This window comes from Elephas maximus, chromosome 26, assembly GCF_024166365.1.
Source record: "Elephas maximus indicus isolate mEleMax1 chromosome 26, mEleMax1 primary haplotype, whole genome shotgun sequence".
Lineage (NCBI taxonomy): Eukaryota > Metazoa > Chordata > Mammalia > Proboscidea > Elephantidae > Elephas > Elephas maximus.
The window spans coordinates 14,291,458-14,317,137 of record NC_064844.1 but is presented as its reverse complement, the minus strand read 5'-3'; the positions used below and the strand labels follow the sequence as shown (position 1 = coordinate 14,317,137).

General features: G+C 42.0%; 2 protein-coding genes across 5 annotated transcripts in view; one reads left to right on the top strand and one right to left on the bottom strand.

The window, feature by feature from the left end:
- The first annotated feature begins 276 nt into the window (after positions 1-276).
- Positions 277-21,016, top strand: MSH6 (mutS homolog 6). Of its 4 annotated transcripts, none has more exons than XM_049870646.1 (10): positions 277-620; positions 10,240-10,439; positions 12,615-12,784; positions 14,121-16,665; positions 17,434-17,699; positions 19,025-19,142; positions 19,454-19,543; positions 20,251-20,405; positions 20,508-20,707; positions 20,847-21,016. In XM_049870646.1, exons 1-10 carry the CDS (start codon positions 376-378, stop codon positions 20,926-20,928), a joined length of 4,071 nt encoding a protein of 1,356 aa, XP_049726603.1. In that variant the 5' UTR covers positions 277-375; the 3' UTR covers positions 20,929-21,016. The 4 variants fall into 4 exon arrangements, with proteins under 4 accessions (XP_049726603.1, XP_049726601.1, XP_049726605.1 ...); XM_049870644.1 differs by having other exon boundaries at positions 10,237-10,439; XM_049870647.1 differs by having other exon boundaries at positions 311-609.
- The window catches only part of FBXO11 (F-box protein 11), an 83,276-nt gene continuing 78,582 nt past the window's right edge, over positions 20,987-25,680 (bottom strand). The window contains exons 19-23 of the mRNA XM_049870649.1: positions 24,680-24,790; positions 23,649-23,756; positions 23,164-23,272; positions 22,398-22,496; positions 20,987-22,315 (exon numbers count right to left, since the gene is read on the bottom strand). Of these exons, the coding sequence (XP_049726606.1) occupies positions 22,186-22,315; positions 22,398-22,496; positions 23,164-23,272; positions 23,649-23,756; positions 24,680-24,790 (557 nt within the window). The 3' untranslated portion in view covers positions 20,987-22,185. The remainder of the gene's footprint in view (positions 22,316-22,397; positions 22,497-23,163; positions 23,273-23,648; positions 23,757-24,679; positions 24,791-25,680) is intronic.

The following is a 25,680-nucleotide window of genomic DNA, read 5'->3' as shown; positions in this document are numbered from 1 at the left end:
CCAGTCCTGGCCGGACGCCCGACGCGAGGGCGCCGCGGGAGCCTGGGGGCTGAGGCGGAAGCTCGGCCGCTCGGCGGGCCCCCTCCCCTCCTCACGTCGCCCTCGCGCCCCGAGGGGGCGGGGCCCGGAGCGCGCGCCGCTCGCGACACCGCCCGCGCAGGCCGAGGCGCCTGCTGATTGGCCGCCCGGGCTTGTGTTCCTCCGGCGGCGCGCACCGCCCCCCGCCGAGGCGCCTGCTGATTGGCCGCTCGGGCCTGTGTTCCTCCGGCGCAGCGCACCTCCCCCCGGGTTTCCCGCCAGCCCGAGCCGCGCGGTGGATGGGGTGCCTCTAGTCGCTCGGTCCGACGTACCGGCTGCGCCTGGCTCCCCGTCGCTATGTCGCGACAGAGCACCTTGTACACCTTCTTCCCCAAGTCGCCTTCGCTGAATAATGGCAACAAGGCCCCAGGCAGGACCTCAGGCGGAGGCAGCACCGCCACCCGGGCCTCTCCTTCTGCCAGCGGGGATGCGGCCTGGAGCGAGGCCGGGCCGGGGCCCTTGGCGGGCTCTGGGTCGCCGCCCGAGCAGAAGAAGCTCAACGGAGGGCTGCGGAGGCCGGCGGCGCCCGCGGTCCCCGCCAGGTAGGAGGCGGGAGGCCGACGGCGGGGGCACGGCGGCGGGCGCACGGAGCCGGGGCAAGGGAGGCTCGCGGAAGGGGCGCGGGGGTGCGCGCTAGGCCCTGGGCTGGGACCTGGGGCCGCACCGTCGCCCCGGGAGAGTGTGGGGGCTGGCTTCGGGCGTTTGGGGGTGTAGACTGCGGACGGGGGCTGCCGGAGGAAACAGGCTGTGCGGGCAGGGTCGGAGGAGTGGGGAGGCGAGGGGAGGGCTGCGCAGAGTTCGGGCAGAGGGAAGAGGAGGAGGTGTGTTCCGCCGGGCGGGGGCTGGGTGGAGGGAAGGGAGCTGCCTGCAGCTGGGGATGGGGAGGAGAAACGGGAGATGGGAGCACCGGATGTGGGGCGGGGAGGGAAGGGAGCGCTGCCTGCTCAGGGCGGGGGGCGCGGGAGGCGACGCTGCAGGCCCGGGCCGGCGGAGGGGGCAGTGCCTCCCGGGGCGGGGGAGGGGTGGCGGGAAGGCGGACCGCCTGCCTCCGGGGGGCCGTGGGGGCGCGGCGTGCGGCGCGGGCTGCGACGGAGAGGCGCCGAGTTCACACTTGGGAGGTCACTTGATGCTTGGGGCGCACACTTGCTAGGTGGATTTGAGCCTCGCTCTCCGAGACGCCTGCGGTGCTGTGGACCCGCCGCCTGGGTGAGTGGGCTGTTGGGGGGTGGGCCAGGTTCTGAGCGCGCCGGGGGCGTGTCTGGGGCGGACCTAGAGGCGCGATTGGACCGAGAGAGAATTGCGTGGAGCGAGGGTGGAGGGAGGGCGCCGCAAGTGCTGGGACAGCTGGGTCACGGCATAGGCAAGGCAGCAGATGGTCTAGAACAACTGAGAGTTTTAGAAGGAAGCTGTATTGATTTTGGTACACGTGGATGTTTAGTGTCGAATTGGAAAAGTCTTATGAAATAGTATAGTTCTTATTGATGATTCCATGGGGAATTGGGCACTGCAAATTTTTCGGAAGTCGAGGGTGTGTCGCACCCCACTGGACCAGCTGCAGGAGTGTCTCCGAGGTGCACAAGTCGGGTTCCAAAAAAAAGCCAGTAAAAACAAAGTCGATCAAACAAGGCTTTATTAGGGAACTTAGATACAGAGCCCGGTGTGCCAAGTATCTCACAATGGACAAATGAAGCGCCGAGAGTCACCGGGCAGAGGAGTCAGTGCCGGGCAGTGCGGGTGTGAATTTATATCCTTAGTGCTTACACGTAAGGGTATGTACAGGGGAACCAGAAAGAAAAAAAAAATGTCTATGATGGAGGAGCCCTGATGGCGCAAGTGGTTGAGCGCTTGGCTGCTAACAGAGGTTGATGGTTCAAACCCACTTAGCCTCTCTGCAGAAGAAAGATGTGGCAGCCTATTTCCATGAAGATTTAAACCCTTGGAAACCCTGTGGCGCTAGTTCTCCTCTGTCCTACAGGGTCGCTATGAGTCGGAATCCACTCGACAGCAGTGTGATTGGTTTTTGCTGTTTATGATGGATGGGGATGTTTTTTATCCTGGATAGTGGGTTACGATTGACGTTGCCATGAAGTCAGGTGTTTGGTGTGTTTTTTCCTGGCCCAGGTCACTGCTCGGTTAGATACTCTGGTTCTTTCGCAGATTCCTCTGTAGGTAGGATTGATCTTGTACTGTTGATGACCCTCACTGGGTGGGCCTCTAAAGGCCTTGTTTTGGCTTGGGGGCAGGGGGAGGGCGAATGGTGCCATAGCGTGGAGGCCTGCCTCGAGAAGCCCTCTTCACTTTATAGGTGCTTCATGGGCACTTGTGTTCTGTTGAAGGGCTTGGCTGGCCCTTTCCTGGGGCATTGAGCAACATTTTGATAAACCAGGCATTGTTCTAGGCACCAAGTGTAACCGTAGTTCTTTGAAGAACAGATGAAGAGATAAGAGATTCGGGAAGAAACCCCCCAGGCAAACCACATTTAAAATAGGAGAGCCAGTTAGTCGTTCTGAGTAATCCATCTCGAATGTCCTGACTTGCAGGTGTTCTGTAGGCATTCCCAGATTTTTAGTCTCAGTGTAATTAAAGTGTTACCCTCATTTAAGCGGCCCTTTCCAACCTGGGTGTAGAGAACAAGGCCAGCATCTCCGAGAATATGTTTTCTTTTTCAGGATGGGAGATGTGTCATGTGCTATAATGTTTATACTTGAACATGATTTTTCCTGCATCTGTGCTTAACTGATGCATTTTTTGTAGGATTGTACTTTATTACACCCTGCCAGGCACAGTTTTAGACATTGTGGGTCTAGGCTTTCAGCTCTCTGAGTCCAGGACAAACAGGAGGAATTAGCCAAAGGTAGGGGTGGGATGCCTGTTGAGGAAGAGGAAGGTCCTGGCTAGAATGAAGGGCGCAGGAGGGGGTTTTGGAGACCCAATCACAAGCAGGCTGATGGATCGCAAAGACATTTGGACTTCGTGACGTTGCAGTTGCCAACTGCACTACTAGAGGGGCCAGGTGGGTATACCCTATCTTCATCACTAGCTGTGTGGCAAGAAGCAGCATGAATCCAGTTCCCTCCTGGAAATGGATCCCGGCTTTCCCTTCCACATCTGCAAGGTCCTTGTCACCAGCCACTTCTTTGGTACTTCCTATCACCCTAAACACCGCAGAGTTAGGTTAGAACATTCCTGGCCACCTGAGGCCAAGCCGTTGAAAACCAGCTGTGTAGATTCGGGAGTCTGCACAACTCTCTGCACTTGAGACCAGCAAGCCCCTCTCTTCCTCTAGCCCTGGTGCCAGGTTACAAGCTAAGAGGACCCTGCCCTTCATCAGCAATCCGTACAGTCTGTCTTTATCACCGCACCACCCAAAGCTGGGTCTACTCAAATTGACTCTGTACTTTCAGCCCCTGCTTGCTCATTGCCCCCTGTGGGTTCTTTAATTCTCTGTAATGGCTCACAAAATTCATGGAGACTGTTACGTATACTTGGAAACCCTGGTGGCAGAGTGGTTAAGTGCTGCGGCTGCTAACCAAGGGGTCGGCAGTTCAGATCCGCCAGGTGCTCCTTGGAAACTCTTTGTGGCAGTTCTACTCTGTCTTATCGGGTCGCTATGAGTTGGAATCGACTCGATGGCAGTGGGTTTGGCTTTTTTGGGTTTATTACCTATATGTAACAGTTAGCCATTTATTATAACCAGAAAGGATAAAAGGAAAGAGATGCATCAGGCAAGGCCTGGAAGTTACCAGCACGGGGCCTCCATTATCCTCAGGGCCACGTCACCTTCTCTTGTTTATGAATCTTCTCACCCATTCAGGGGGCCCCAAAGAGATCTCCAAGGTCCAGGGCCCCCTAGACCTTGGGACCTCATTGAATATGCATGACTGGGGCCATAATCATAGTTATGATCGATCCAATCAGTGAATATGCATGACTGCATCATGCCCTTCCCCCTTCTTTCCTGGAGCTAGTTCACCAGGTGTGGGGCCTGCCTGGCTATTTTAGAAAGACAAAGAGTACCTTAATTGTTTGCCGAGGCTGTTTTCAGAAACCAGATACAAAAGGCCAAGCCAATGTAGTTCTTTGCCTCCCAGACTTTTTCTGAGACCGATGAAGCCTTAAAGAAGGATTTAATGTTTGTCATTTACATTTCCTTTGTGCTCAAGTGTTTGCTCAAGTCTTTTTTCTAGTTCTTTTGCTTATGATGCAAATGTCTCCTTCTACCCTGGATTGTTCTTTGGCCCAGACAATGGCATCTTTTGCTGAACAGAAGTCATTGATTGTAACTTCATCGGATTTGCCAGTTTTTCCTTTCTGTTTGATGCTTCTGTGGGTTTTAAGAAACGGCTGGGGAGATTTATGTCTTAGAAACGTCTCTGGCCTGAAGGGTGGTGGCTTGCAGGGAGACTAGTTAGGCTGATTGCTGCTGGGCAGTGGGAGTGGGGACGCAGAGGATTTAGAGGAGTTGAGGAAGCCCTGGGAAGCAGACAGGTGTTGGTGATGATTTCGATTGTGGGAGATGAGGAAGGAAAGCATCCGGATGACATCAACTTGAAGTAAATGGCCACTAAAAAGTAGCAGGACATTTGTGCTCTGCACCTGCTTCTCAATACTTCATTTTTCTGTAATCTATCAAGGTCCTAATTGAGAGAGCTGTGAGCAAGGTGACCACTGAAATCTGGCTTTTTTAATCCACCTTTCCTTTCTCCCCCAGTCTTGGCTAGTTTACTTTTCACAATCCCATTTTACTGGTAATTATCATGGGCAATGTTGTTGGTATACCTTTGAAGTGACTCCACCCTGTGTGCAACAGAACAAAACCCTGCCCGGGCCCTGCGCCAGCCTCACAGTTGTTGCTGTTTTTGAGACCATTGTTGCAGCTACTGTGTCATTCCATCTCGTCGAGGGTCGTCCTCTTTTTCACTGTCCCTTTACTTTACCAAGCATGATGTCCTTCTCCAGGGACCGGCCCCTCCTGATAACATGTCCATGGGTGATGAGGACCATAAAAAAATCTATTGACCTTTCCGGTGTATGCCCTAGCCCCATTCGTAGCCAAGAATGGTATGTCAGACCTGACAGTGAAATGTTTTTAAAAAGAAGCTTCGTCGTTAAACACAGATCTACCATATGACCAGCAATTCCACGCCTAGGTATATACACAAGCGACTTGAAAGCAGACACATGTAAACCAGTGTTCATTGCAGCATTGTTCACAGTAGCCAAAAGACGGAGACAACCTAAATGTCCCTCAACAGATGAGTGGATAAACAAAATGTGGTATATACGTAAAATGGAATACCACTCAGCTCTAAAGAGAAATGAAGTCCTGATACATGCTATAACATAGATGAACCTTGAAAACAACATGCTAAGTGAAATTAGCCAACTGTAACAGGACAAATACTTATATGAAGTATCTAGAATAAGGAAATGTATAGTAAAAATTTTATTAGTGGTTACCAGGGGCGGGAGCAGGGGGAAAGGGAGAGTCGTTGTTTGGGAAGCAGTGAGTTTCTATTTATGGTGATGGAAAATTTAGGAATGATTATTGGTGATGGTTGCATAACAGGATTACTGTAATTGATGTCACTAAATTGTCCATGTGAAAAATGCTGACTTAGCAGATGTCCTTTATATATCTAATGTAAAAAATAAGTCTTTAGTTGGTGGTAAATATCTGCCCTAGTTTTGAGTGTTAACTTATCTTTCTTTCCTAAGAATTTTCATACAGTTAAACTTACTTATGAATAATATATTTTTCCAAGTAATTTAACACCTAATATTAATTACAGTAAGAAAAAAGAAAATCTAAGCTTTTTAAAAGGTATCGTTGTGGACTCAGTTTTACAGATCTAACTTGTTTAAATCTATTTAATTAAAACAGTTATTTCTTTTAAAATGTTAAACTTGTCATAATTGGCCAATGGAGCCTCTTATAAGATGGCTTTTATGTCCTTTTTTTTTAACATTATCTCAGAACTTTTGAAACATTTTTCATTCTGATGATAAAGTGTCCCACCTTCAATTCTGTCTGCTCTGAGGTATGGAATTAGCTGCTCTCCAAAGATCCCTGGTTTCTTTCAGTTTCTTATCTAATACTATTTAGGAAATTGTATTAGAGTTCAGTTTGGATAATACTTTCTATGGTCACCCTAGACTTAATGGACAAGTGATGGGCCTTAGTTACCCCAATGTTATGGATTGAATTGTGTCCCCCCAAAATGTGTGTCAACTTGGCTAGGCCATGATTCCCAGTATTGTCTACCATTTTGCCGTCTGATGCGATTTTCCATTGTGTTGTAAATTCTAACCTCTGTGATGTTAAGGAGTGGATTAAAAACCCAGTGCCATTGAGTTACAGGCAGTTACGTTAATGAGGCAGGACTTCATCTACAGGATTAGGTTATATTTTGAATCAGTCTCTTTTGAGCTATAAAAGAGAGAAGGAAGCAGAGAGGAGAGGGAGGGACCCCATGCCACGAAGAATGAAGAACCAGGAGGGGAGAACATCCTTTGTACGCGGGGTCCCTGCTCTTAGAAGCTCCTAGACCAGGGGAAGATTGATGACAAGGACCTTCCCCCAGAGCCCACAGAGAGAGAAAGCCTGGATTAGGCACCCTGAATTTGGATTTGTAGCCTCCTAGACTGTGAGAGATTAAACTTCTGTTTGTTAAAGCTATCTACTTCTGGTATTTCTGTTATAGCAGCACTGGATGACTGAGACACCATAGCTGAAGAAAAAAATGCAGGGTATGTGGGCAGAAGTACAGATGGGGAGATGGGAAGAATTAACTAACTCCTCTGGTTACTTCTCTTTTCTAAGTATCGAATTTAATTATTAGAGCAGAACCCTTTACTTTGATAGGTAGGTGCAGGCACTGGTATTTGATTTCTAAGTTTGATTTGAGAATGTTTTTTCATATCTGTGATGACTCATGTTTATATACCCAAGTTTTTTTTTAGACAAACTCGGTTTATCTTTTGTTTACAGAAACAAATTCTAGTAAGGCTTTGGAATCTACTGATTCTTTTTTTTTAAAAAAAGTGGATACCCAATGAAATTTCAAGTCACAAAAGGACAAATCATGTATGATTCCACTTATATGAAATACGTAGAATAGGCAACTGTATAGGGGCCAAAGTTTAAGTGGTTCTCAGGGGTTTGGGGGAGAAGGGAGTCATTGGGGAGCGTCGGTGCGCCGAACTGTTCAAGGTGGTGGAAAAATTGAGAATAGTATGGTGGCAATGATTGCACAGCATGATGAATGTAGTCAGTGTCACTGAATTGTACATGTGAAAAAATATTGAGATGGCAAATGTTTTGTTACACATTTACTACAATAAAAAAAGGTTAAAAAAAAAAAAAACGAAACCCGTTGCTATTGAGTTGAGTCCTACTCATAGCAAGCCTATAGGACAGAGAGAACTGCCCTGTAGGGTTTCGGCTGGTGGATTCAAACTGCTGACCTTTTGATTAGAAGTTGTAACTCTTAACCACTGTGCCATCAGGGCTCCAAATAAAAAAAAAAAAGGCGATACCCAGAAATTTTATTATAAATTTTGGGCACAACCAGTAATGGACACCAAGGTTATGGACTAAAGAGAAAGCAAAAATAATGTGATTTAGAAGATCTGTTCTCTAATTCATTTATTTTGTTTAGTTGTATAAAAGCTTTTATATGTAGTTCTCTGGAAACCCTGGTGGAGTAGTGGTTAAGAGCTACGGCTGCTAACCAAAAGGTTGGCAGTTCGAGTCCACCAGGCACTCCTTGGAAACCCAATAGGGCAGTTCTACTCTGTCCTGTAAGGTCCCTATGAGTTGGAATCGACTCGACAGCAGTGAGTTTGTTTTTTTTTATTAATACAGTTTTCTGAGCTGTCAGCTTTTCCTGTCTTAATTTTTTTCACTGTTTTTAAAATCCCTAAGAATACCAAATTGGACATTTAAAATATATTATTTAAAACTTGAGAAACACTTAATTGTAAATTCATAATTGATTCTTATTTACATATATCATAATGCCAGTACTTATTCTGGCATTTCAGTTTGGCCTTTATGGATAGCCATTGTGTTTTACGGTTAATATAAATCTTTTTTTTTTTTTTTTTGGCCCAGATGATCCTTGTTAATGTTAACACAGTCCCAGTAAAGTGCAAAGAGAAAAATGTTAAGATCGTCCAAATACATAGTCAGTCAAATAAGTAAAAAAAATAGTAAAATTAAATTAATATAAGATGATTAAGAAAAATGCTGTAAAGTTTGAAGTAGAGCCTGTTTTTACAGGTATATGTGACTTTCCAAGATTGTCTGGGCTCTTACAAAAACCAGTATGTAAAAGATAGATAGCAGGTATTTAAATTATAGCACAGTCTAATGAGATCCCATGCTTACATTGTATTTACATATTTTTAAATACAGTATTTAGTGTTGGTAGAAAAAATTACATATTATTGAATTAAAATACATATTTTTGTCATTCTTTGGAAACTGAACAATAGAGATAAAATTTTAACATTGCCTTTAAAGAAGCTGATCAGTAGGTTTTTAAAATTCCAGTTAGCATTAAGTAAACAAAAATTTAAATTGAGAAATGTTTAGAATTTTTAGTTTCATTACATGATACATTTTACTACCTGCTTAAATCCTCTTCTTATAGGCTTGGAAACCACTTCCAAGAAGTGTCAGATTTTTCCCTCTTACAGCTTTTTAACACTAGAGGAACTGTGACCATTACGAAGCTTTTCAGCGTTAGCATTTTATAGCGTACTGCCGGTTCTTCTACCGCAGAGAGTTTATAAGACTTTGTAAGTCTAAAGCTCTAGTGAGGGGTGAGGTGATGTTGAAAAACAAAATGATTGTATAACCAGTTTGGCTTATGACAGCATTTTGGCTTTACAGAGAAGGAGTTTATTTTGAAATTTACGAACATTTCTCTAGTGAGGCTGCACATTTGTCTTCCAAATTCATTTAAAGACATTAATGTTAATTTTAAAAATTAGTTACTTGAAAGGAGTATCTTTTCTAATCATTTTAAAGACCATTGAACACCATTTTAAAACAATTTGCACTACATTTATACAACTGACAGTTATAGAGTAATCGCTGTGCTAGAAGGCACAAGTTCTTTTCTTTGGGATAAAACCAGAATGATTAATTTATGCCTGTTAAAACAGTACTGTTTTATTATATATTACAGTTGTAGAGGTATAAAACAATAACTTTTTTCACCTCACATGTCTTTCGGATCTCAGTCAGAAACCTGATGTTAGTCTCGAGGATGGAAGGGGACTTTTAGTGGGTAGGTTTGGCTATCTCATTTTTTGCTCAAGAATTTTGATCTAGACATTTAGTTTCTCTGGGAGTGGGTAAGATGGCCCCAGATTCCTTCAAGTGCTTTGTTGGCCTCCTACCAGGCAAAATAGAATTCCAGGTGGCCTGAGGCATCCTGCTGACTTTAAGGTGTACCGCCAAGATGTGTGTTTTTGTTAATGAATTCCATTCCCGAGAATATTTATAACCTTTAAGACGACATGTATGTAACTAGCTGGTGTCTGGTTGAGCCTTTCTATAGTCCTTACCTTAGTCTTTTTTAGGGACTAGTCGAGTGCTCCGTAGCTTTTGGAGTGTTTGGAAGGCATCAGAGCTTAACTGGAAATGCCTACCAGACAAAGTCTAATGAGAACATGTAACATAATTAACAAATTATATAGTATGTATTGTATTTTAATTCTGTGGGTCTGATCCTGTCCCTGTTAGGTGCCGTATTATGGTACAGGTGTGACTGATAATTTTGACAGCATGTAAAATGAATCTCTGTCTTTTTCCTGCCGTCTGTATTCCACCAGAATTCTGCCATAGTTTCCAAACTTTGAATGATTCTGAGAAAGCCTCTCACCTTAATACCAGAATTTATTACATTTACATTTCTTTTAATAGGATTGTGATATTTGTGTTGTTTTTTAAAAAATGATTTGAACATCTGACTTTTTTTTTTTATTAAAAGAATCATTAATTATACAATTTATAAATTTTAATGTTAGTGCCAGAACACTTCAAAGGAGTCTTAATGATACCTTTCTTGGATTTATTTGTAGGTAATTGCCTTTAAGGGAGTTTGACCAACTATTAACCAAGTTATGTATTTTTCTTTTTGGCAGCAGTTCTTGTGACTTTTCACCAGGTGATTTGGTTTGGGCCAAGATGGAGGGTTACCCTTGGTGGCCTTGCTTGGTTTACAACCACCCCTTTGATGGAACATTCATCCGTGAGAAAGGGAAATCCGTCCGCATTCATGTGCAGTTTTTTGATGACAGCCCTACAAGGGGCTGGGTTAGCAAAAGGCTGTTAAAGCCATATACAGGTAAGCCACTCTGTTGTGTGTGTGTGTGTGCGCGCGCGCGCGTGCGCACGCATGCGTGTGAGATAGAGGCAGGAAGAGAGATCCTCCCTTGTGTACAGTGAACTAAGTCCATTTTACTGCAGGGGTGGTGGCTGTCAAAGCTTCTGGCATGGGAGGGTGGGGAAAGGATAAGATGCAGCTGGTCTTTAGCCAGTGAAATGGAATTTTTATTTCTGGCCCTTTAGTGACTTAAACAGCATTATGTCCTTAAAGGAAAAATTATCTCATGATTGGAATAAATAATCAAATTACCAGATTGAGACACAGATAGGGGAAATTAAAGTGTCCTCATCTTAAAGGATCCAAAAGAAAGACCATGTGGTCAGGATATGTGTGACATCACGCTACCTGGCCTTCAGAATCCTCACCGTGAGCACACCCGAGAGGAGGAGTTTCCCATCGGACTTCTGGAGCCATAATTCTTTCCCCCCAGGCCCAGCCTTAGCTCTCACAGACACACATCAGTGGACCTGCCTGTGTAGGCTCACCTGGGCTAGGTGCACCTTTCAGTCTCCTCAGTTAGGCAGTGCACGCACAGTATGACTGCAGAACGCTCTACACTTGAGCCTGAGCAGCCCTGATCCTTTATCCTCAGACTCTTAAGGCCAGTTAGTGGGACTCAGTGTGGTGGAAGTCCCTTCCAGGACTCATATTGAGATTCTAAACAAAATTTTCTGAAACGATTTAAAGAGATCAAGAAAATGATTATCTTGTCATTATTTTATAGAGTCTACCCTATGCATAGTGTTTACCCTATGCATACTGTTTACCTTTTATCACCTCAGATTGTCGCCAGGCATGCTTAAATCAGCAAAGAGGCATAGTGAGAAAAAACCGGCCTTTATTTTGAGCTTTTGTCTTTGTAGAGATTATACATTAAGAGCCCTTGAAACTGACTAGATGGTGGGGGGTGGATGGATAATGCTGCAGCAGGCACGTCGGAAAGAGTTTAGAGCCACCCTCTAAGCTGATTTTGCTTGCTGGAGTTTATAGCTTTGGTGCAGTTCTCTAGAGAAATGGGAAATTGTAGTTTTATTTTAGGCAGCCGTAAAAGTTGCTAATTCCTTGGAAGCTTAGGCTGTCCTGTTAGTTTTAGTGTAGAAAAGGAAGGAAATAGTGCCTGATTTTGGATCTGTTAAATGCAGACACTTTCCCCTCACTCCCATTATATTTATATTGGGGCAGAAAAACAGAACAAAGACATTGTTAGTTCTGCCTTCTAGTATAGAACTAAATAAACGTTGAATACCGCCAGATCTGTGCTGTTCTGCCTTGGGCCCAGTGGATGGCAGGATCATTAATATTAGAACTCCTCTAAATAAGTATTTACAAAGGAAGAACTTTAAAGCAGAGCAAGACATTTTGATGCAGCTGTTTAAAAACATTTTAACATACCCAAAGTCTGAAGAACTAGGTTACCCTAACAATGTTGTTCTTGTTACGTGCTGCTGAGGCGGTTCCGACTCATAGCGACCCAGTGTACAACAGAAGGAAAACACTGCCTGGTCCTCCGCCGCCCTCATAATCGTTGCTATGCTTGAGCCAGTTGTTGCAGCCGCTGTGTCAGCCCATCTCGCTTCGCTGAGGGTGTTCTTTGATGACCCTCTACTCTGTTAGGGCCTCTTAATGTTAAGGTCCTATAAAGTAGGTTTAAAAAATATATGTATATCCTAACTACCTACACCTTTGGGACAGGTTTTTTTTTTTTTTGTTTGTTTTTGTAACATTATAGCTTCATTCAACTGACAATATAATTTTTGGCTTTCTGAATATTTTTTTTTTTTTTTTATAAAAAGGGTCTCAGAACTCCTTGTACATCCCAGGTGCCTCACTTAAAGAGGTATGCCCCACCTGTTTAGCACCAGGGTCCCAGGCCATTAGAAGAGAGACTAAGTGGCCCTAGATGACCCAGCAGTTAAGACAACTTCAAGGAGGCAAAATAAGTAATTTCCATTTCACTCACAGCTTTCCCCTAAAAATTTCTTCGTCTGTGCTTTATTGATCTATCTCAATAAGAAAAATGGGGTATTAAAAATACTTGATTATTGCCTTAAGTCTTACTTATTAAGACAGATGATGTAGTTTGAACCAGCTATCCAGCCAACAGTTTTTATTTATGAAAACATTTTTTTCTAGGTTCAAAAGCAAAGGAAGCCCAGAAGGGAGGTCATTTTTACAGTGCAAAGCCTGAAATACTCAGAGCAATGCAAAGTGCAGATGAAGCCTTAAATAAAGACAAGATTAAGAGGCTTGAATTGGCAGTGTGTGATGAGCCCTCAGAGCCAGAAGAGGACGAGGAGATGGAGGTGGGACATTATTATTGGTGTCGGGACCTGTTGTTGTCAATTCCGACTTATAGCAACCCTGTAAGACAGGGTAGAACTGCCCCGTAGGGTTTCCAAGGCTGTAATCTTGGAAGCAGACTGCCACATCTTTCTCCCATGCAGCACTTGGTGGGTTTGAACTACTGACCTTTTGGTTAGCAGCTGAGAGCTTTAACCACTGCACCACCAAGACTTTCTGTGTTAGGAGGGTGATGGGGAAAAAAAAGCATATTGAAATGATGTCCTCTTGTTTTTTATATAAATATTTTAGTACATACATGCATGGTTCTGTACTTCTCTGGATTTTAGGTTAAGTTTGATTTCTGAGAATCTCAATAGTTGCACTCCTTTTTACTTAGTTTCTCAGTCCTGCAGGAGGGCCAGGCAATGCTACAGGAGGTAGTACCACTTTGGTGCAAGCAGACTCAGGGACAGCAATGGCCTGGTCAGGGAGTCTGGTAGTAGGCTTCTGTATGAAGGTGGAGTCAGGCCCTGACAATTAGCCAGGTTTATGCTTTTAGTTTTTACACTATTCATTGTATTTTGCATTGATAAGAATAAATGTTAAGTAACCCTGAAATGCAACCTTTGTTTCAAATTGAGTGAATTAAAACCTGTTGGGAAACAAATAAACTGACTCATTTAAGAATACATGACCATTAAACAGCTAGGTCCCAAAAGAGATTCTTCTATAACTAAGATTGTTTTCATACATCTTATTCTGTTGTCTTGGAGATGAAATAGGAATAAGCAAGTTAACATACTGCAGTATTGATTTTTCAGGGTTAAGATCAGGAATTGTAACACTCGTCAGAGGGTTAGAAGTGGACGGGTAACTACAGAGATCATTTAGCCTAATTCAGAACATGAGGGTGAGCCATGATAGGTAAGTGAGCTGGCCCAAGATACACAGCTGGTTTGTGGGTGATCAAAGACTAGAACCAGTGTGATTTACTCCAAAATTTGTAAAATTGTAAACTACTTCTCCTGTTTGTAGGAGGAGATTTAAAGCTCATTTCCACAGCTGTGACACTGAATGAGGACATCAGCTACTGGTACTTGTGATGGATGGTCAAGCTAATGGTTTTCTCACTTGTATAGGAGAGAGCTCCCCCTACAGCAATCCCCTTAGTCTGCCGTGTGACACTTAATGTTGGGTGAAACAGATTGTCTAGTTGATACTCCTTGAGAAAGAAAAGTTTCTCATTTCTGGAGGGTTCTTTGTGTATGAAATTGCAGCATGCCGAGATATTCTACAGCAGTACTGTAATGAACCACATTTTAGTTTGTTTTTTAATACTCTTTCTTTACTTGGCAGGTAGATGCAACCAATACATCAGATAAGCATGAAGAAAATAATGAAATTGACAGCGAAGAGGAAGTACAGCCTAAGACACAAGGATCCAGGCGTAGTAGCCGCCAGATAAAAAAACGCAGAGTCATATCAGACTCTGAGAGTGACGTTGGTGGTTCTGATGTGGAGTTCAAACCAGATGCTAAGGAGGAAGGAAGCAGCGATGAAATAAGCAGTGGAGTGGGGGACAGTGAGAGTGAAGGCCTATACAGTCCCGTCAAAGTTGCTCCAAAGCGGAAGAAGACAATGACTGGAAACGGCTCTCTCAAAAGGAAAAATTCAAGGAAGGAAATGCCCTCAGCCACTAAAAGAGCAACTGGCATTTTGTCAGAAACGAAGAGTACTCTGAATGCCTTCTCTGCCCCTCAAAATTCTGAATCCCAATCCCACGTTAGTGGAGGAGGTGACGACAGCAGTCGTCCCACTGTCTGGTATCATGAGACTTTAGAGTGGCTTAAGGAGGAGAAGAGAAGAGATGAACGCAGGAGGCGGCCCGATCACCCTGATTTTGATGCATCCACACTCTTTGTGCCTGAGGATTTCCTTAATTCCTGTACTCCTGGGATGAGGAAGTGGTGGCAAATTAAGTCTCAGAATTTTGATCTTGTCATCTTTTATAAGGTGGGGAAATTTTATGAGTTGTATCACATGGATGCTCTCATTGGAGTCAATGAACTGGGACTGGTATTCATGAAAGGCAACTGGGCCCATTCTGGTTTCCCTGAAATTGCATTTGGCCGATACTCAGATTCCCTGGTGCAGAAGGGTTACAAGGTAGCGCGAGTGGAACAAACTGAGACCCCGGAAATGATGGAGGCACGATGCCGGAAGATGGCACACATATCTAAGCATGATAGAGTGGTGAGGAGGGAGATCTGTAGGATCATAACCAAGGGTACACAGACCTACAGTGTGCTGGAAGGTGACCCCTCTGAGAACTACAGCAAGTATCTTCTTAGCCTCAAGGAAAAAGAGGAAGATTCTTCTGGCCACACCCGTGTGTATGGTGTGTGCTTTGTTGATACCTCACTGGGAAAGTTTTACGTAGGTCAGTTTTCAGATGATCGCCATTGTTCCAGGTTTAGGACTCTAGTGGCACACTACCCTCCGGTACAAGTCTTGTTTGAGAAAGGAAATCTCTCAGCGGAAACTAGGATGATTCTGAAGAGTTCGTTATCGTCTTCTCTTCAGGAAGGCCTGATGCCAGGCTCCCAGTTTTGGGATGCAGCCAAAACTTTGAGAATTCTCCTCGAAGATGGATACTTTACAGAAAAGCTAAATGAGGGCAGTGGGGTGATGTTACCCCAGGTGCTTAAAGGTATGACCTCAGAGTCTGATTCCATTGGGTTGACACCAGGAGAGAAGAGTGAGCTGGCCCTATCTGCTCTGGGTGGTTGCATTTTCTACCTCAAAAAATGCCTTATCGACCAGGAACTTTTATCAATGGCTAATTTTGAGGAATATACTCCTTTGGATTCTGACATGGTCAGTGCCGCAAAGCCTGGTGCTATCTTTGTTAAAGCCAATCAACGAATGGTGCTAGATGCAGTGACGTTAAATAACTTGGAGATTTTTCTGAATGGGACAAATGGTTCTACTGAAGGGACCCTGCTAGAGAGAATTGACACCTGCCATACTCCTTTTGGTAAGCGGCTCCTAAAGCAGTGGCTTTGTGCCCCACTCTGTAGCCCTTTCCCTATCAATGATCGACTAGATGCCATAGAAGACCTCATGGTTGTGCCTGACAAAATCTCTGAGGTTGTAGACCTTTTAAAGAAGCTTCCAGACCTTGAGAGGCTGCTGAGCAAAATACATAATGTTGGGTCTCCTCTGAAGAGCCAGAACCACCCAGACAGCAGGGCTATAATGTATGAAGAAACTACATACAGCAAAAAAAAGATCATTGATTTTCTTTCTGCTCTGGAAGGATTCAAAGTAATGTGTAAAATTATAGAGGTAATGGAAGAAGTTGTTGATGACTTTAAGTCTAAACTCCTTAAACAGGTCATTACCCTCCAGACAAAAAATCCTGAAGGCAGATTTCCTGATTTGACTACAGAATTGAAACGATGGGATACAGCCTTTGACCATGAAAAGGCTCGTAAGACTGGACTTATCACTCCAAAAGCAGGATTTGACTCAGATTATGACCAAGCTCTTGCCGACATAAGAGAAAATGAACAGAGCCTCCTGGAGTATTTAGAGAAACAGCGCAGTCGGATTGGCTGCAGGACCATAGTCTACTGGGGGATTGGCAGGAACCGTTATCAGCTGGAGATTCCAGAGAGTTTCACCATCCGGAACTTGCCAGAAGAATATGAGTTGAAATCTACCAAGAAGGGCTGTAAACGATACTGGACCAAAACAATCGAGAAGAAGTTGGCTAATCTGATAAACGCTGAAGAACGGAGAGACGTGTCATTGAAGGACTGCATGCGGCGGCTATTCTATAACTTTGATAAAAATTACAAGGACTGGCAATCTGCTGTAGAGTGTATTGCAGTATTGGGTAAGATTTTAACAGCTTATTGCTCAGTTGTGCTATTGAGGCACTTAGATTCAAGTCCACTGGACAGAGTCCCCGTTCACACATAACCCTAGATACAAGTTAACATGGTATTTATTTTGGCAAGTATATACATGCCTCCCCTCTAGGCAGAATGACTACATTGCCACAGCAGTTGCAGTTGTTCACTTGAAACTTAACTTTTAGATTTTAGTAGGCCCCTGGCCTTTCTTTAGTCTTGAATAATTGAGTAAAAGTGATAAAAGATTTTTAGTACTTAATGAGAAGTTTTAATCGAATTTTTTAGTATTTGATAGGCTTAAATTACTGTAGCTACACTAATTTAAGGCCAGCACTATCTCTTCATCCATCATTTTTTAATATACTTAACCTGCCAACCTGTCAGCTAATCAAGTGCTTAACCATTCGCACTTTACACATTTTTTCTTTTTGTATTTCAGTGAATTCGTACGCATACGTATTTCAAAATATTTTAATTTTCCCTTTAGCCCAGATTGTCACTGCAATTAATATATAAAAGCCCTGATTTATGCATTTATAATTTGATAGCTTTTTCACTTCCTAAATTTCCTTTTTTTTAAAAAAAAATATTATGGCCAACTTACCTGTCAAAAGTAGAACATGACCATGAATGAAATACATTTTGGAAGACTTTATAGAAGTTTGGTTTTTGGGCTGTTGAGTATGGTAGTTTACCCAACAAGAAACCCCCAGAATGATGAAAACTTCCTTTTACCCTCTCTTCAACAGACGTCTTGTTGTGTCTGGCTAACTACAGTCGAGGAGGTGATGGCCCTATGTGTCGTCCAGTAATCCTGTTGCCAGAAGATGACAATCCCCCCTTCTTAGAGCTTAAAGGATCACGCCACCCCTGCATTACGAAGACCTTTTTTGGAGATGACTTTATTCCTAATGATATTCTAATAGGCTGTGAGGAAGAGGAGGGAAATGGCAAAGCTTATTGTGTGCTTGTTACTGGACCAAATATGGGGGGCAAATCTACACTCATGAGGCAGGTAAGCTGATCCTTAAGGTTTTGTTGTCATAAGGCCATTTGTAACACTGAATATATTACACAGCTAGGTCATCTTTTCCCAAACAGCCCAAGTTAGATAAAATTTAGTTGCTTACTAAGAAATAAAGGGAAATTTCTTGTGTTATAAAATGGAGAATTACTTGCTTTCAAATATCTCTGCCTGATGTTGCTGATTGCTGTTGCGTCAGTTTCACCTCACGGCGGCCCCACGTGTACTGAGTAAAAGTGCTCCCTCCGTAGGGTTTTCAAAGCTGTGACGTTTTGGAAGCAGATTCCCGGGCGCCTCTGGGTGGGATCAAACCCGCTAACCTTTCAGCTAGTCAAGTGTTTAACCATTTGCACAATCCAGGAACTCCTGTCTAATGTTAGCAGAAGTGTGTGTGAAAAAATGATTTCCTTAGAAGTTCTTTGACTTGATTGATTTCCCTAGAATGTAGATGTATTCATAATAAAAATACAAAGGTCACACAGAAGTAAGGTGCAAATGTTTTATATAGATGCTTATGAAGCCATACTTCTTATTTTAACAATGAAAAGAAAAAAAGGGGGAGACTGAACTACAATCTAGTTTCTCTTCTAATATGAAAATTTGGTGCGACTATTTTATCAAGGTTTAGACAAAATGACCCCACAACTCTTCATATCTTTAGTGTTGGAGGTGATCTTCAGAATTCAGGGGGTGGTATTTATAGGCAGGTCTGTCTGTAGGAAGCAATACTTCTGCAGACTCATTTCTAGGAACCCTTCTTAAGAAAGACCCATGGCAGACATATTCAGATAGGAAAGCATATAAAATTCATGACCTCGAGTGACTGTTTTTGATACATGTGACAGAGATAGTTAACGACCCACAGAGCCATATTTACAGAAAAAGTTTGCGGCTTGCCTATATTACACTCCTGTTCACCAAATTTGCTAAAGAGAGTATAGTGTACTGTACTGGATTTCAACACTCTCAAGAAAATCACCTTGAGAATGGGACAAAAAGTATAAGGGTTCCACCCCCTGAAAATGGTTCTAGGCATGAGTATTTTAGAGTTGCCAGGTGGTTCTACTGTGTAGCCAGGGTTGAGAAATCACTAGTATGCAGGCTCCTAGGTTTTAAGGCCAGTTAAGTCTTCAGCCTCTTACCTCTCTAAGCCTCATTTTTTCTCCATTCTAGCAAATGGATGTAGAACAGAACCTGCCTACTTCTTGGAAAGACAGATGTTTATTAGTTTGGCTTACTGTCTCTTTGTTCTGGTAAATTCTTTGTATAGGTTATTTTAATACTAGTCCTAAAAGGCTTTTCCTCCCCATTCACAGGCTGGCCTGTTAGCTGTAATGGCCCAGATGGGTTGCTATGTACCTGCTGAAGTGTGCAGGCTCACACCGATTGATAGAGTGTTTACTAGACTTGGTGCCTCAGATAGAATAATGTCAGGTGAGTTTCTTTTCCCACCTAAGGCTTGACAGTTTATTTCTATATTTTAAGTGATAAACACATCTCAAACTTGATTCATTTATATATGAGCCATTTAAATTTGATGTTTTTAAACTTTCTGGCGTTACGGAAAGCTGATTAAGAAACATTACTTCAAGTATTTTAAGAATTACACAAATCTCTTAATGAGATTTATAGCCTATAGTACCAGCACCACTGGGGAACTCAGGTTAAAATGATAGGAAACTAAAAGGTGTTCTGTCACATGATTCTTAAAAGGAATATCTATTTTGAGACTTTTTTTTTTTAAGGTGAAAGTACATTTTTTGTTGAGCTGAGTGAGACTGCCAGCATCCTGACACACGCGACCGCACATTCTCTGGTGCTTGTGGATGAACTAGGTAAGGCATTCAAGTCTTCATTTGAAGGCTGTTCTAAAACCGTAACTGCAGAGAATTGCTTTCTAGAAAGGAAGAAATGCCCCTAGAGCATGCACTCACTGTCATTCCACAGACCCACTACCAACCACTAAGGCTTTAAGCCCCTTGGGCTGCTTGAGGGCCCCTGACTCAGGGCGAGCCCACACACAGTGAGACTGGGCCTCTGTGGTCGGTCCACAGGGTTGTCACTGGCCGTCTCGGTCTGTAAATGCCACTGACACCTGTTCAGCGCCATAGCAACAAGCCAGCCTTCACTGACAGTGGCCGTGCTGGAGGTGCGCTGCGCTGGCAGGGAACCAACTGTGGATCTCCCACATGGGAGGCCAGAATGTTGCCACTGAGCCATCCTTATTCCCTTCAGTATCTTAGCCTTACTAAAATTCACTTGTTATAATATGCAAATAATGAGAATTATTTATTATTCACTAAGAAGTTTCTGAAGACCAGTGGCACGTAAGCAGTCCTCTTAAAAAAAAAAAAAAAAAAGGCACCCCATTCCCCAAGAACAGTTAAACAAGACTTACTTAGCTAAGCATAGACTATTTACAGACCGGTTTTGGATGTCCTCATTTGATCTTACTATCCTGTTCTTCCATATTCGACTGTAAGGTACATCCTTTTTGTTATAAGGCAGATCGTATTATCTCATGCACATTTCACTTTTACAGGAAGAGGTACTGCAACATTTGATGGGACAGCAATAGCAGATGCAGTTGTTCAGGAACTCGCTGAGAACATAAAATGCCGTACACTGTTTTCTACTCACTACCACTCCTTAGTAGAAAATTATTCTCAAAATGTTGCCGTGCGCCTAGGACACATGGTATGTGCAGATTGTACGCAGTTCAGGTTTTCGAGGCAATCAATTTGGGTGCTTCCATTTCTAGTACATGAACGTAATACAATATTTTTCTTTTTTAAAAAGGCATGCATGGTAGAAAACGAATGTGAAGACCCCAGCCAGGAGACTATTACCTTCCTCTATAAATTCATTAAGGGAGCCTGTCCTAAAAGCTACGGCTTTAATGCAGCCAGGCTTGCTAATCTCCCGGAGGAGGTCATCCAAAAGGGACACAGGAAAGCAAGAGAGTTTGAGAAGATGACCAAGTCACTGCGGTTATTTCGGTAATTATAACTGGGTCGAATTTTACCATACACCTGACTTTATTAAACATTTTCTGCAGAAACAGTAAAGGGGGAGGAGGGATGATGCACTGTGGAAAATGTAAACTAAAAAAACTTTTTTTTTCTTTCTAATTTTAAGGGAAGTTTGCCTGGCTAGTGAAAGGTCAACTATAGAGGTTGAAGCTGTCCATAAGTTGTTGACTTTGATTAAGGAATTATAGACTACATTGGGAAAGTTTGGCTTTTGACGAAGGTGGTAACTTCAGACAACATTATTATGATCTAATAAACTTTATTTTTTAAAAATGACCATTTTTCCATTTTCTTTCTAGGAAATTAAACCCTTTTAATTCTTATCTACCTTCTACATAATGGTTATTGAATACTCCACAATATATTAAGTCTAGATGTTATGGTACATGCATACACTTTCAGGCTGTTTATACCCACTGTCACCAATACACATAAATGGGGGGGAAAAAAGCTATGAAACTGTATAGGGCTGTATATATACTTGTCTCAGCTTAATGCAGGAATTTTTTTTTTTAATTCCCAGCAGTTTTGTCTAAACTGTTCAAAAAAAAACTATGAACAGAGTTCAAATACAGGACTGTTTTGAAGAGACTTTCTAAAGTGTCCTTTAAAACATAGTAGTTTTTACCTTTCACAAACTGAGTTACAAGAATACTTGTGTTTTACAGTGCATCCCTTCCTAGGAAGTCTCGTGAAAACACTCTTTCTAGGGGTGGTTTCTGAATGCTGCACAGAGAAGGGAAGGAAATAATAGTCTTAACTTTTCTTAAAGGATACCAGAAACATTGCTGGATATAATTTAAGATTAGTGTTTTCTCTTTCATAGAAAGAACGTACATACTGGGACATGAGTACAGTTACAGCAAGTCTAGGTGTGCTAACAAAACAGGGCACGTTCAAGTACAATAAGATTTTGCTTGAAATTAAAAACAAACTACATGAGATTAAAGCATTAAAATCATATTTCTCAATCTGAATACATGTTAAAAAACAAACAAACAAACAAAAAAAACCAAAAGAAACGCGGAAGTGCTAACTCACATTTTTACCATATTACAAAAGCAATTGGTACCCATGTCCATAAGGGCAGCAACAAAGCTGCTTGTCTACTGAAGATTACTACTGCCAACTGGACTGCATTCAATGCTAGTTGTAAAAACACCAGCTTTTCAGAAGTTGGTATCTGTACAAAATTGCAGCTTATTTTCTTCACTTTTGTCCCTTCAAAAGTCTTTACACAGTAATGCTAAAACACCCAGCTTTGAGATCCTGAGTCAATATATTGCCACTTTCTTTTTGGTAGCTTGAGCTTCATAGTGTCAACTGACCTCCATTTTTAATACAGTCTCTTCCTGTAGCATGGGCAAATATTTTAAATCTTCTTCCAAAAAAAAGTTTTAAGTTATGATGTTAGAATGGCAGGACTTTTTCTTTAGGGAAGGAATTCAGTTGTGCTGCAATGTATTAGATTCTATAGGTGGAGCAGAGTCATATAGTGTGTCTGTATCATGTGTAGGCTCACCAGCTAATGTACAAGGATTAGACAGTGTTCCAGCGCCACAGTCACAGAAAAACCTAAAGCAAAATGAAAACCCAAAAATTAGGCAAGTGAGGGGCAAGATAACTGGGTGACATAGCAATCAAGTGTGCTACATACCTATCGTGTCTAATGAATTCTACGTCGTGTCCCTGATGGCACTTCTTAATGCAGTTCACACATATGGCGTTTCGGTCTGTGGTGTTACAAGTGTGACATCTAAAAAGCGAAAACTCACATTATTTTTCTTGAACATGTCATTAATTGCAGATAAAACATCTTTTTAAATAGCATATATTATCACCGTATGATCTGTGGCTTATAAGAGGACCAAACCTGAAAATGTATGTGGCTACAGCCCAGATTAATTTTGAAAAGGGACTTCAACGGAGTAAGAGAATTTCCTATCTTCTTGTGTCTTCTGAGGAAAATGAATGATTTCTAACTTGTAGAGAGGCAGTTTGAACATTTAAAAAAGTTTCAGTTCCTATCAAGTCTTTCAGTGCTGAATCGGTTTCAGGAGAGGGGAGTCAAAACCCTCAGCTGCATGACCAGGATACATCTGACTCTTAGGGCCCAGCTTTGCTTTGAACCTCCTAAGAAAACACTGGTATAAACAAACACTTCCATATTGTGAATGTTGTTAGTTACTGCAGTATTAAAGTTACTTCAAAGGAGTTTTCCTTGTTTCATGGTCCATGTTTTATGGATCCTCAAGTAGACTGATCAGACCCCAGTGTGGACAAGGTTTTCAGTTATAGTCTTTCTACTTTGTCCTTGGTTACGTATTTAAGGGAAATACATCTATAAGAACCGCAGGCATTGCCAGTATAGAAGAGAAAATGACTCTTCCTCTTTTCAGGACTTGAATAATTCTGAAATATACCTGTAGAAATCATGCATGGGATAGCTGGTATAACTTGATATTTTATATAAACACTGGCCTCTACTAACAGCCTTTTCTATGGCGTCTTGATTGTTCATTATTTTGTTATCTGTAATAAAAGAAAAAAAAGTAAAATTCTAGAAGGCAAAGACTTCAGATTTTAAAGAGCTCCTGTAAAGATTACAGGATTATTCTAATAGAAGAGCTGCTAATTTTAAGAGGCTAACTGATGAAGTTTTTTAACTGATGAAGTAATGGTAAGAAATCAGCTAAGAATTGAAATGAGTTTTCCTTGTCAAGATATTCCAACTATTTAGAATAAGTCTAAGTCTAAATAAACCAGTTTCCTTCAAAACTGTTAAAGCTGTTGCCAACTTGTAGAGTGACGGGAGGAATTAAGTTATGGAATAACAAGTGGCTTCTGATTATCATCTTTTTATGGCTTATCTTGAGTATTTTTAGGCAGAACACAGACCCCAACATACCTTTCATTGTCACATTAACACCAGATGCTAAAAATAAGCCTCCAAACCGGTTGTTAAAAATCTGATTGCCTTCTAGTGTTGCAGTTGCATGGTTTGTGATTTCAATACCTAAAGTAAAATTTATAAACAGTAGATGCATCACTTTATATAGTTTCTTACAAGAAACTTGAAATAGTAGCAAATGTAGTAAATTGATTTTTATATAGAAAGTATAACATTAACCCTCTTAATATCTAAAGCCATGCAAATGTTTGTTTGAATCACTGACAGTAAAACTTCACTGTTCACAGTCCACTATCCTCGGTAATAGAGGGAGTGACAGAAGATTCATCAAAAATTTTGGTTTTATTAATAATGACATCATTTTTAATTCCTTTGCAAACTGAAGTAGAAGGGGACAGAGCCCAGAAGTACGTTTAGGTAGCAGCCAGTTCACTGAAAAGGAGCCAGAAATTTGCTTACTTGGAATAATCCAAAGTAATTGCCTTCTTCACTGGCAAAAAGTTTAAACATATATGCGTGGTACTTGGATTACATTTACCAAGGTTTTTTTTTTTTTTTTTAAATATTGTACTCCTAATGGTTTATTGTCGGTTGTCACAGAGTTGACTCAGACTCACGGTGAGCCCATGTGTGTCAGCAGAACTGTGCTCTATTAGGGTTTTCAATGGCTGAGTTTTCTTAAGTAGATCACCAGGCCTTCTGAGGAACCTCTGAGTAGGTGGACTTACACCTCCAGCCTCCTGGTTAGCAGCTGAGCTAGTTAAACGTTCGCCCCACCCAGGGACTTTTAGAGTAGCACAGGTCTGCATTTATTCTGTCCTAATTAATGTTTCATAATTACTGAACAGTAAGCAGTGTGTGTTTGGTTTAGGGTGGAAAAATCTAGAACTTAGATTAGGTGCTCTTACAAGCAATTGTTAATAGACACTCTGGCAGCATACTTAAGCAAAAGAGAGCTAATATATCAAAAACCAAACACCTCAGTTTATAGAAAACAAGCCACAGGTAACAAAAGAAAAAATACAAACCTGCAGCAAATCCATCAAATATTCTGTTTTTCCTTAAGACTGGATGACTATTAGTGCTGATGAGAACACCTGCTTGAGCATTCCTGAAAATATCATTTTCTTCAAGGAGACCTATAATAAAATATTAGATGAAGGCTAATGCATACAAACTTTACTAGCCTTTGTTGTTGGTGTTTAGGCTTTCTTTTGGTGGTTTACTTATCGTAAAATTCACAGGACCCATTTCTCAGCCAAAAACAAAGTTTATTAGTAATTCAGAGATACTTAAGGTAGAAATTAACCAAAAATTGCTAAAACTGGCAAATAACCATTCTAACAGTAAACTGAAAGTTCCATGACAGCACGGACTATGCCTAGTTTGTTCACTACTGCTGAATTCTCAATACTGGTGAATTAAACTGAATTCCTTCCAAATATTTCTAGAACCTCTGCATCCTTGGTTTTAGTTCGGGCCCTTATTATTTCTGGCATTTATTACTATACTCATTCCCTGATAAATTTCCCTTTCTCCAGTCCCTTCATCTGCTGCATGGTTTCCAGTCCATTTCCTGGAACTTACCTGATTTGCTTCCCTGCTTAAAATAACTACTTTCAGAAAGGAAAAAAAAAAAAAAAATCAACCTGCCATTTGAAGCCTTTCAAAACATTTTCCCTCAACCTAGTCTTTGTCTTACTACATTACCTGTTCTTTCCTGAATATGCTATACATTTTTATCCCTAATATTTTTGGTTTGTATTTCCTCTTCATGGAATGTCTTGCACTCCTCCCTCCTGATGTCATGTCCGTTTCCATCAAATGTAATTACTTCTCTTTTCTGGTAATACAATGATTAAGAGTGGGTTGAGGGGATCAGACTTCAGGCCTTTAAACACTGATCCACCACTTAGCTTGTCAGTGGGCAGGTTACTTTATCTCAGTCTGTAAAAATGGGCATAGCTGCACCTACCACGTAGTGTTCCGAGGATTAAATAGGTTAATACATGTAAAAAAACACAGTCCT